The sequence below is a fragment of the Carassius carassius genome, chromosome 9, assembly GCF_963082965.1.
Source record: "Carassius carassius chromosome 9, fCarCar2.1, whole genome shotgun sequence".
In the NCBI taxonomy this organism is placed as follows: Eukaryota; Metazoa; Chordata; class Actinopteri; order Cypriniformes; family Cyprinidae; genus Carassius; species Carassius carassius.
In genome coordinates, this window is record NC_081763.1 from 11,543,319 (window position 1) to 11,554,260 (window position 10,942).

Here is a 10,942-nt window from a genome sequence, read left to right on the forward strand (position 1 = left end):
TATGTGGGTACAAGCAGGGGTAATGAACCGTTAATAGTTTGTGCTATATGCTCCCATGTCTGCTTCTTGTCCCTTGCTGTGAAACCCGGCCCGAATTTTCCTTTAAGAATGGCCTTGTGTTCATCCACTAACTGGGCCAACAGTAAACACTGTTCCTCTGTCCAGTTTGATACATTACAACCAACATTCAAACTGCTCAGACCCCTCCCAAATCAACCCAAATCAGCATGTGACTCCTCACTCTCAATACTTAAAATCACTCTTTTTTTCCTTCTTGGACAACCAACCAATCACAGTCTTCAAAAGATTGTGTCATACATAGCAACAGGGTCAACCCCGCCTCCTCACTAAGATGAAAGTTTTTGTCTTTTCCTTACTCAGAGTTGCTCTCAGATCGGTCCCGAATCGCTCTTAAGCCAAGACTCCTACGTAAAAGTTTTTAAGCTAAATTAAGAGTTTTCTGAGAGGATTCTTAGAATCTTTATGAATACGGGCCCAGAGGTTTAAAGCCCAGCCTGTGCAACAGAAAAGCAACTGCAGATACAAGTCTCTTATTTTTGTACACATTTTGTGTTTTAATATAGACCAATGCAATAACCAAGAGGACTTCCTTAAGCGCAGTGACACTAAATCTCCTGAAATTATGATTTGAAAGTTCAGTCAGGGCATTTGAGGAATCGTGCGCATTAATTGATGTGTAATCCTTTGACAGCAGCTGCAGAGATTTGGGCTTTGAGGCTTTACAGTCAACCAGAAGGAAACGAATTTAACAGACAAACAGTTTTGAGCACATAAGGACACGCGAGGTTAGTTGGCAGAAAGGGTAGGGAATACATTGTTTTTATTGTACTAAGAAACATAGTTATTGACATGCATTCATTTTCTATTGAAACAATATAAAACATCAAGATCACAAATGAAGGGAAAAGCATTTGTTTTATATATATATATATATATATATATATATATATATATATATATATTAAAAAAGGGAAAACTAAAATGTAATTAAATTTAATTAAATATACAATAAAATAAAAATAACCTTGATATTTTACCAAGAGTTTGCAAGATTTCAAAGAGATGTCTGTAAGATGCTGCTGAACACAGTATTGTAACCTATAACACATCTACACAACTAATTGGTAACCTAGCACAGATTCTAATCTGAATGCATCCTAGATTAGATCAGATCCAAGTTATCAAATACTTCTGTTCAAAGTTTGCGAACTGCATCTTAAGAGTTTCGATTTCCATCACCACATCAACTCATGGAATCAGTCCAGGATCTCACTGAATCTGTGTATTTGCTCTTTGTTGGGAAAAGGGGTCAAATCAGGTGATTTATCTGTGTTTTTATAATCCCAAAAAAAGAAGTAAAGTGTCCTAATCTCATGTGAAACTGCCTTACTCTTGCGCTTCCTCCTCATTCTGTTCCCAGTGTTTTTGTTTCTTGCGTTTTCTCTCCGCCATGATCAAGGCACCAAAAACAGTCACAATCACAGTAGCGGTGATGACTAACACAGTAACAGTCTCAGCCACACACAGCTGGCTGTCCACCCAAGCCAAAGAGGCTTCGGCGAGCTGCCAAGGCTCCCGACAAGTTACGTTGCGATAGTCATCCACGTAGAGGTGCCGCACGCTGAGCAGCTTACTGAAGACACGGTGCAGGTCGCAGTCACAGTTCCACGGGTTCCCAGCCAACTGCAGGTGCGTAGCAGCTGTGTGCAAGCTGAGGAACGTCTTGAAGTTTAGCTGTTCCAGATGATTCCCCTCCAAACCCAACAGAGACAGACTGTGCAATGGTGCTAGTGCATTGACCTCGATCCGAGAGATGTTGTTGTTGCCCAGGAGCAGAACTTCTAGGGCGGGGAGCATTGTGAAGGATCGGTCTCGCACGGCACCCAAGTGGTTCCCTTGGAGGTAAAGGTGGCGCAGACGGGACAGGCCACGGAACGCACCTGGTTCGAGAGACTGGATGCGATTGTGGCTGAGGTCCAGCTTCTCAAGGTTCTCCAGATGTTCAAAGCCTGACGTTTTCAACAGCTGCAGTGCATTGTGGTCCAGACGCAACTCACGCAGAGAAGACAGGCTCTCTGAGAAGTTAGGAGGGATCTGTGTGAGGTTATTACGACTCATGTCTAGCTTCTCCAGAAAGGACAGAGAGAAAAAAGCCTGTATGGGAAAACAGACATTTCTTTAAAATGTACTAATTCATTTACCATAAATAAATAAATAAATCACTCACCCTCATGCCATCCAAAATGTAGATGAGATGAGTTTTTTTCTTCATCAGAACAGATTTGGAGAAATGTATTTCTTCACTTGCTAACCAATGGATCCTCTGCAGTGAATGGGTGCCATCAGAATGAGTCCAAACAGCTGATAAAAACGTCTCTCATATGATGTCATACTGCTCAGAAAATCAAAACTGCTTGATTAATGAGAGTGTTTTGGTCTTTTGGGGATTAAAAAAAAATATTGAATGGATTTTTATTGTAGGGTGGTTGTGTCCAAACACTGCCAAGACACATTATATACAAATGCCATGAAAAAGTTACTTTTGTGCATCTGATGTCCCTGTTAAGGCGTTTTAACCCTTTTTTCTTCACACAACATTTCCTGATACTCTGGAATCGTGTGGATTACTGTCATCGTTGTTTATCAGCTGTTTGGACTTTCGTTCTGACGGCACCCATTCACTGCAGAGGATCCATTGGTGAGCAAGTGATGTAATGATAAATTTCTCCAAATCTGATCCAATGAAGAAAAACTTATCCAAATCTTGGATGGCCCGAGTGTAATCAAATTTTCACGTTTTCGGGAGAACTATCCCTTTAATTAGCTGGTTCAGGTGCATTTGATTAGAGTAGGAGCTGAACTTTGCAGGGAAGGTAGATCTCCAGGACGCAGGATTGGGTCTCCTGGAATAAGTGCTCTTACCTGTGTTTGAAGAGCCTGGATGCTGCTGTCTGAGAGCACTAGTATACGCAAAGACCAAAGGCCAGCAAAAGCTCGACTCCGGATCTCCTTAAGCTTGTTTCCTCCCAGGTCTAGGAGCCAGGTGCCATGGGGGAGTCCATGTGGGACGTCCTCAAACCCCCTGGCGTGGCAGTCCACCAGGTCTGAGTCTTCATAACACCGGCAGAGGAGACTACACCGTCTCGAGCTCCTCGACGGAGACAGAAAGAGTAAAAACAACGCGATGGACGGCAACATGATGTGATGACAGCTTCAAGAGAGCTGACTGGAGCTCTGCAAGCGCGAGAGTGCGGTCCCGTATTCTGCACGCGGCGATTAACAGATCCTCAGCTTTCCTCGGGAGAGGAACGAGATCCCGGTGACAAACGCGTCCGTTTCTATTAAACTGTAGTTTCTGTAATAAGACGGTAAACTAGACTTATACAGTTGAGCAGAATATTAGCAGTGCAGCTGGAATGTCTATCAGAAACACGAATCGCCTTAAAACTAAAAGCCAATACGCTCACACACGCAATAACAGATAATTGCACTAAAGAAGAAAACTTACGGTCTTTGTCGAGGAAAAATTAAAACCGTACTACTACAGAATGCGCGGAACATCAATTAATTAAAAGTTATTGTTTGATTCCTTTCCTCCACTAAAAACACAGAAATCAACGAGGCTCTCTTAGTCAATAACAACACTCTTCTTTCTCAGTTATTCAGTTCGGCTCCACACCAAGATGCGCAACGCACTAGTGATGGGAAGACTCATTCCCGCGAATCGGTTCTTTCGAACAGGTTTAAAGAACCGGTTAAAAACGCGATTCCTTTACGTTGTAACCATAGACTTTAAGGTCATAATTTAAACGTATAAAAATAATAACTGCATGCTATAAACGTTCCAAAAGTTACGTATAGGTAGTACATATTGCTGTTTATTACTTATTTTATTGTGTCAGTTCAGTTGGTTGCAGCTAGGATTCAGCTAAAAAAAAGTATTTTAGAACATTAATTTACATTAAACTGTACAAGTTTCTGTTTAGTTTTAGTTGAACGTGTATATATATATATATATATATATATATATATATATATACACAGAGATGCATACATATATAAAAATAAAATTAAAATAACAGTTAAATTAAGTCATGTATTAAGTCATGTACTTCTCAGCAAAATCTTCCAAAATTATTGTAAGTAATTCAAACTAGAAATTCCCATGTTCAAAAAGGAGTAGGAAGTTCATAAACTTTTCAGGTCCCACCCCATTTCTCTATTTAAAAAATCATTAACATCTGTCTGCTTTTGCTTGTAGCCTATCGATTTTTTTTAATAATTAAAATGAACTGTTTTGCATTTGCTTCAATAAAAATGTCATAGAAATATTTTCAGAGCTTGTTTTATGTAATCTATCATTTCATCCGCCTTGTGAACCAGTTCAAGAATCATTAAACACCAACAACATTTAATTAGTTTTTAGTTAGCCTCTATAACCATTCACTGTGTATGTCCATAAATAAATAAAATCCCAATGAATCTTGACGGAGACTGACAGTATCTAACATTCACTTTTGTGCTTCACTTTTAAATTTAAAATAAAAAGTACAATTGTTACATTTGTTGAGTGAACGTGTGATATCTCATTGTAAATTTAAGAGGCCCAATACAATGCCCTAATAACCTGAATGAGCAATGGGGGTCAGGGACAGAAACACAAGATCATGCGTTAAATAATGCATTGGTTTGTACCATAATAATGGAAAAAACTTCAGCATCAATGATTCATTCCAGTCAAGGCTGTACATATTCATTCAAACTCAAAATGACAAGGGATCCCCTTAGATTCCCTAACAAAACGAATAACTAACTTGTCCTGTCCCCTGTACTTGACCAAGTTGACTAAAACCTATTCTGTAAACCATTTTATTATATATATATATATATATATATATATATATATATAAAAAATTCTGCATAAAATAAAATAGAGATTAAAAACAAGTGAGATTTTTCTCTTTTTTTATTTGTTCATTACTATTTTTAAAAATAAAAAATAAAATACTGCAAAAGAAACCTTTAGGCAAACAGCAACCCCGTTAACACAGCGATATAAACTGGTATGTGACGTGGATGCCTGTCACAGCTTGGCGCCACTGCTAGAGCCTCCATCAGGCTACAAGGTTCATGAGGCTGGGACGGGGAGGATTTCGGCTTTTTTTTATCCGGTGCTGCCCGTCCCCCCTGTCCCAGTCTCTTAACATGGCAAGATATTACTTTAACATTTCCCAAAAAAGTGATTACAAATATTCCCGTTCACAAAAGAGATCAGTCCTGTCGTGAAAGTTAAGCAAGATACGAGCCGTCTAATGCTGACACATGTCTAAGCTGGAATAACAAAGAAACGCAAGTCTCTCATTGGTCACTGCATGTACCCCCTATCAGTTTGGATGTGTTCGGATATAATAACAATACTACAAACATTGCATCATAGAAAATGGTCCCACTATGGAAGAGGCATTCAAAATGGCAAGTACAGGACCAATATGGAAGAAAATCACAACATCATATATATATATTACACGTAAACTGAAAGGATGCTTCCAGTACTCAAGAGTGTTACTCCTTCGTCTGTCACTTAAAAGTGACATTTAAAGGTAAAAAAAAATGAGTTTTATATTATTAATATATATATAGTGTTTTGGAAAATGAGATGTTGGGTAGATGCTTAGTGCAATTCAATTTCCCCTTGCTCCACGTTCAGCTCTCAGTCAATCTAAATCTTAAACTAAAAACTAAACCCTGCATGAGCGCTAAGGAAGTCAAACGGCATTTATCCAATCTGAAAGGTTTTAGAAGTTAGGAAAATAGTTTTTGTTCTACCCTCACACACTTAGTGCCACATTTTGTAGTGGTAGAAAGGAAGATTATGGATTGGAGGAGAACATGTGATTTCTTTGTTGCTATCCAAGCAAGATGAAATGAACAAGTGTGTTATTTGATGACAGGAGGAAAAAAACAGAATGGGATTCGGTGGAGTGACGTTGGAGGGGAAGTCAAATGTTGTCTATATGAAATGATTTCCTAAGACGGCACTCTATTTTCTTGTCAGTGGAAGCAGTTTTTCTCTTCAGATGTGTAGGACCATCATCCCTGCTCAAAACGCTGAGTATCAGCTATCTCAACCTTTATATGGTGACTGGTTAGAAAAAAAAAAGCATCAGAAAATATTAATTTAAACCAAACAACACTTCCTTTGTCAGCATAATGTTTCCTCTTTCTGAGCCTGGGCTCATGATGATAAAGCAGAGTCTTTCTGTGTTTGTTGAGCTTGCTGTGAATGCTGCACTGATTTTTGGCTCTCCAGATCTCGAAAATGTTTCTCGACCTGTGGACAGAGAGTTCAAAGGTTAGCACAGCAAGACACCTCACCAAAAAATTACAAATAAATAAAAAAAACTAAGTCACTGTCGATAAGATGTTAACCCTTAAATGGCAACATGCACCACAGGATACATATTCTTTAGTCTCATGTAGGAGGCACGACGAAGAGTTTTTTTTATTATCACAGCGGAGGTTGTTTGGAGTATGGGGGTCACATGACTTGGTACAAAGTTTCTGTGCTTGTTTTGTCAGTTTGACCTAAAGCCAACAAGTACACCACCCATGGGGCTAAATATTCAGAAAATATAGAAAGTAGGCATATATTACAGGGTTGCACGATTAATCAAATGCAACTATTGACGATTATCATGCACATTTAGTCAGTAAAGCTGGTTCTGTGATTAGCAGTAAATCTCCATCACCTGTTTTCAGGTGGAGCAGCATTTACTACACAGAGCTATGGCCGGGGAATTTATTTTTATTTTTATTATTAATAATTTTTTTTTAAAATGACGACAATTCGATATTGATTCTCAAAAGCCGCGAATCGATCTTTTCAGATATTAATTTCAGCAAACATTTAAAAGAAAATCTGATTAATGTGAATCTTTTCATTAGTCTTCTCCACCAGCTGTCACTCTCTTATTTATCTCGCGCAATGTCACAACAGAAAGTCTGTCACTCATTCAGTGCTTATAATGCTGTAGAGACAGTTGACAAGAAAAGGCCACCTTTCCACTGTCTCCAATGAACGACAGCCCAGATGTCATTCATTTCCAAGGGAAAGTAGTGCGGGAGCTGTGTGGAGTTCCAACCATATGCGCTTGCAGAAATATCGGATTCAATTTGAGCTTGGGATGTGTTCAAATATTTGAACTTCTGCTGCTAGACCATATGCGACCGCCCGACCTAATGTGATGTATTCTTATCAAAACTATCGGCGCGAGGTCAGAATTACCAGTGTTTTGTTCACTTTAACATTATTCTTTAAACACTATTTCTGTGAAATGGTACTTTAGAATAATTAGGGCATAAATATTTTTATAATTATTAAATCTTTATTTACTTTGATTAGCTCCATAAAACCTACCGTTTTTATTTTGGGGGGGTCATTTGATTTGTGACGGTGCATTCATACATTAATTATATTCATTTTACAATGGTGAATATGCCGAGGTAACAGTTTCCGAACGACCAGTTTGAAAGTTCTGCGCGATTGCCACTAGAGGGAGAAATGCGGCAATCGTGTCCGTGATTTATTGCCTTAGTGATTTAATTTTGATTAATTGTGTAGCTCTAATATGTTAAATACCAATCTTACTTTTTTTTTATTCCTGTACTGGCAAAAATCATTCTAATACGCTGATTTGGTGCTGAAGTAACATTTCTTATTTTTAGCACAATTTAAAGCGGATGAAACAGCTGCGATACAGCTGTGTGTCAGCAGTGATACAATCCCCCCCTGGATTCTTTGATGTTATAGAATCAGTTTCATGCACCCTTGCAAAACAAAAATATGAATTTCTTTCAAAAAAGAACAAGTGTGTAGAACAGATTGCAGAGTTGAGACGACTTACTATTTTTCGCACGTGGCTTAAAGCGCTGCCCTCTTTGCCTTTACAGTTGTCCACTTGGTATGGCGGACTGATGACCACATCATCCATCACCATGATGTTTTTCTCTTGCCATTTGCAGTCTTTGATGCTGTGGTGAAGATGAGGAGGAAGAAAGTGAAAAATTCATTCAAGCCGCAGTTGTTTCAAACAAGTACAGAGGACTGTTAGTACTAATAATACCACATATAGATTCAGGACAGGCAAAAGCCCGAAGATAAGCAGCCAACTGGAAGGGAGCATTACAACATTCCCATCACGTACGTTTTATGAATGGCCTGGAACAGCTGTTGGCCCTCTACAGATACACCAGCACTAACTGCATAAGCTTGCAACAACTTCTCTTCCTTTTCCGCCCGTGCTCTATTCACAAGCTGCACGCAGAGGACGAAACACAAGAACATTACAAATAAACACCGTTCTTAATCTCTTATTACTAGACACACAAATAGAATAGGTTTGGCCTTACCTTGTTAAAATTGAGAGATGCTAAAGGTTGAGGAGTTTCAGCGCGGTCACTCATGACGTCCACATCGGACACGTAGGCCAAGTTAACAAGCACCACGTCGCTGAGATTGGGTTTACCGCTGGACGGGGCACATTCTGATGCCACGAGTCAAGGTGCTGTATTTATTAAAGCAATGCATGCCCCACACAGAAAGATGGAAGCCACCTAGACAGGTATCATCACGGCTGTAATTAGCTGCAAGCCATTCTTTGTGTATTTCTCCACTCTAGTTTCATGCTTAGCATCTCATGTTAACAAACAGGATAAAATGACATGAATGTCTGTCAGTAAGGAGATGAGTGTCATGGTGGAGGCGGTTTACTAGCATGACCGAGTGCAATCAGATACGAGCCGTGTCCAGCTGAGGAGAGAGTACTGTGGGCACTACAGCGTTCGTGCTGGCTATTGGGGATTAAAGATACATCTAGGAAGATTTATAATGGTTTAAACTGAACACTTCGGTCTCCAAACCCTCATTAATCTCTTAGTTCTAGAAAACAAGCCGACATGAGGGGTTTTCTGATGCATGCGTCAAACTCTGGTCCTGGAGGGCCAAATGTCCCGCAGAGCGTCGCCTCAATTTCATCAGGACTTTAACATTACCAGAAGAGATGATCACATTCTGCAATGGAAAATTACACAGTCATGAAAAATATATAGATCAATTTAAACCATTATCTTTTGAAGTGAACAAATCAGGCCCTAAACCCACGGTTTGTGAGTGATTTTTACTCTATAAAAATTTTAAGTGAAGAGCAAAGTAGAATTAATTAGCAAAACGTCGAATTATTGTGCTTTCTTTAAATAACATGTCATACAATATGTCTTTCTTACGAAGCATTTCCAAACTGAGCTTTCTTAAGGGAAGCTTACTAGTCATCATTCAGGAGAAAACTAATGCAATAGTTAGCTGAGCTAATCATCTGAAGAGGTTTCATAAATCTCCTTACACAGAACAACTGGTTAAGGACTGCTCTTACCATTTTCTTAATATTGGTTTTTTTTTTTTATGTAGTGATTTATTTTGAATAGAGGATCGCAGCACATCAGCAGGATAGCAAGCACACCACAGAGTACTCATGTTGACCGACAACTGCAATTATCATGGCATGATGCGTGGGAGACATAAAACAGTGAATGTACATGCATATGTAATATGCACGACAGGATACCCATTTTGTGTTAAGCAGAGGGACTAGGATGTTAACGTTGAGGCTGGCTGACGCCCCCCAAGCACGCATGCGCACATCTGAACACGGCAGAGCGCAGTGCTGTGTTTGACAGCCCGTCCACCCGCATCCACTTCCATTAAGCTTGATAGCTGCGGTTCAAAACATACTGCAAATAAACGCGCTGAAGCCTTTCGTTTAAATCAGAAGAATTCAGATCTTCTAAGTTGGATTTACATGATTTTTCTATATTTTTTTCAGTCTTGTGAGATTACTGGATAATGATGTTAATTCGCTAACCCGTTTGACGAAGCGAAACAAATGTGTGGATCGGTCTGTTTGAACGAATCATTCGTTGTTCTTTCTCTGAAATCTCAGGGTTGCGAAACAAAGGAAATTATTTTTATACCACATATGCTATTTGAGATTTAAGGGGTCAGAAAAAATGATTATAGTAAACTAAACCGGAAAGATGACCATAAATGACATATGTTAAAATTATAATTTTAATTTAGCCTTTTTGGTCTTAGTTTCTTTATAATTTGATATACATCACTTTAAAAATGGTTATATATATATAAAAAAGTAGTTGAATTACACACACACAAAAACACCAGCGAACTGATTGAAGATCCACAACTAAAATAATGGCAATTTGACATTTACACAGATGAGCAGAATCTACCAATAATTAAACATTATAATCATTACATTATATTATGCTAAATACTGAAATACCCATAATACAGCGCACGTTTGTGGATAAAAATCCCAGATGTTCTGTGAGAACACGAGAACCGAGTAATAATTAACGCTACTATTATAAAACACTACGTTACTTAAAAACAACCAAGCTAAATTTCATGCTATGCGAGTCCAAATGTGTTAGTTATCGAGAGGATGTATGAACTAAAGAGCACGAGTATAGAATGTGGTAATGAGTCGGAAGTTCAGCGCGCGCCACCCGACTCACGTGCGCTCAACACGGAAGCGAGCGCGAGTGGACGCTCTCCACCGAGGTAAAAATTTCTTTGGCATTTACCCCAGACCAGGCCTGATGCAGTTGTGGATCCCGATGATTCAATGACAAGCTGAGACGACAAAAGGATACTCAAAGTCAGCATCTTGGAAGGGTAGTCAAAAGCGACGACCTCTCCCTGCAGGCGCTGGCCCAGGCAGGTGATGCAGGAGACACGGCTCCCGACGCTGAAATACTCCCCTGGACCAGGAGCCGCCATCTTCTCCGCCAGGAAACGGGAGCAGCACTGCTGCCAACTCTCGCGAGACAAATAAACAACCGCAGC

At 39.4% G+C, this 10,942-nt stretch overlaps 2 protein-coding genes across 2 annotated transcripts; both read right to left on the bottom strand.

The window, feature by feature from the left end:
* Nucleotides 1-1,012: 1,012 nt before the first annotated feature.
* Nucleotides 1,013-4,013, bottom strand: si:ch211-237i5.4 (slit homolog 2 protein). Its single transcript, XM_059557240.1, has 2 exons — nt 2,944-4,013; nt 1,013-2,175 (listed from the first exon to the last, which is right to left on the bottom strand). The coding sequence occupies exons 1-2, from the start codon at nt 3,217-3,219 to the stop codon at nt 1,408-1,410; spliced, it is 1,044 nt and encodes a 347-aa protein (XP_059413223.1). The 5' UTR covers nt 3,220-4,013; the 3' UTR covers nt 1,013-1,407.
* A 956-nt stretch (nt 4,014-4,969) lies between these two features.
* Nucleotides 4,970-10,909, bottom strand: LOC132148949 (protein LSM12 homolog B-like). The gene is made up of 5 exons (XM_059557759.1): nt 10,750-10,909; nt 8,431-8,564; nt 8,226-8,335; nt 7,926-8,052; nt 4,970-6,352 (listed from the first exon to the last, which is right to left on the bottom strand). Exons 1-5 carry the CDS (start codon nt 10,874-10,876, stop codon nt 6,257-6,259), a joined length of 594 nt encoding a protein of 197 aa, XP_059413742.1. The 5' UTR covers nt 10,877-10,909; the 3' UTR covers nt 4,970-6,256.
* Nucleotides 10,910-10,942: the final 33 nt, after the last annotated feature.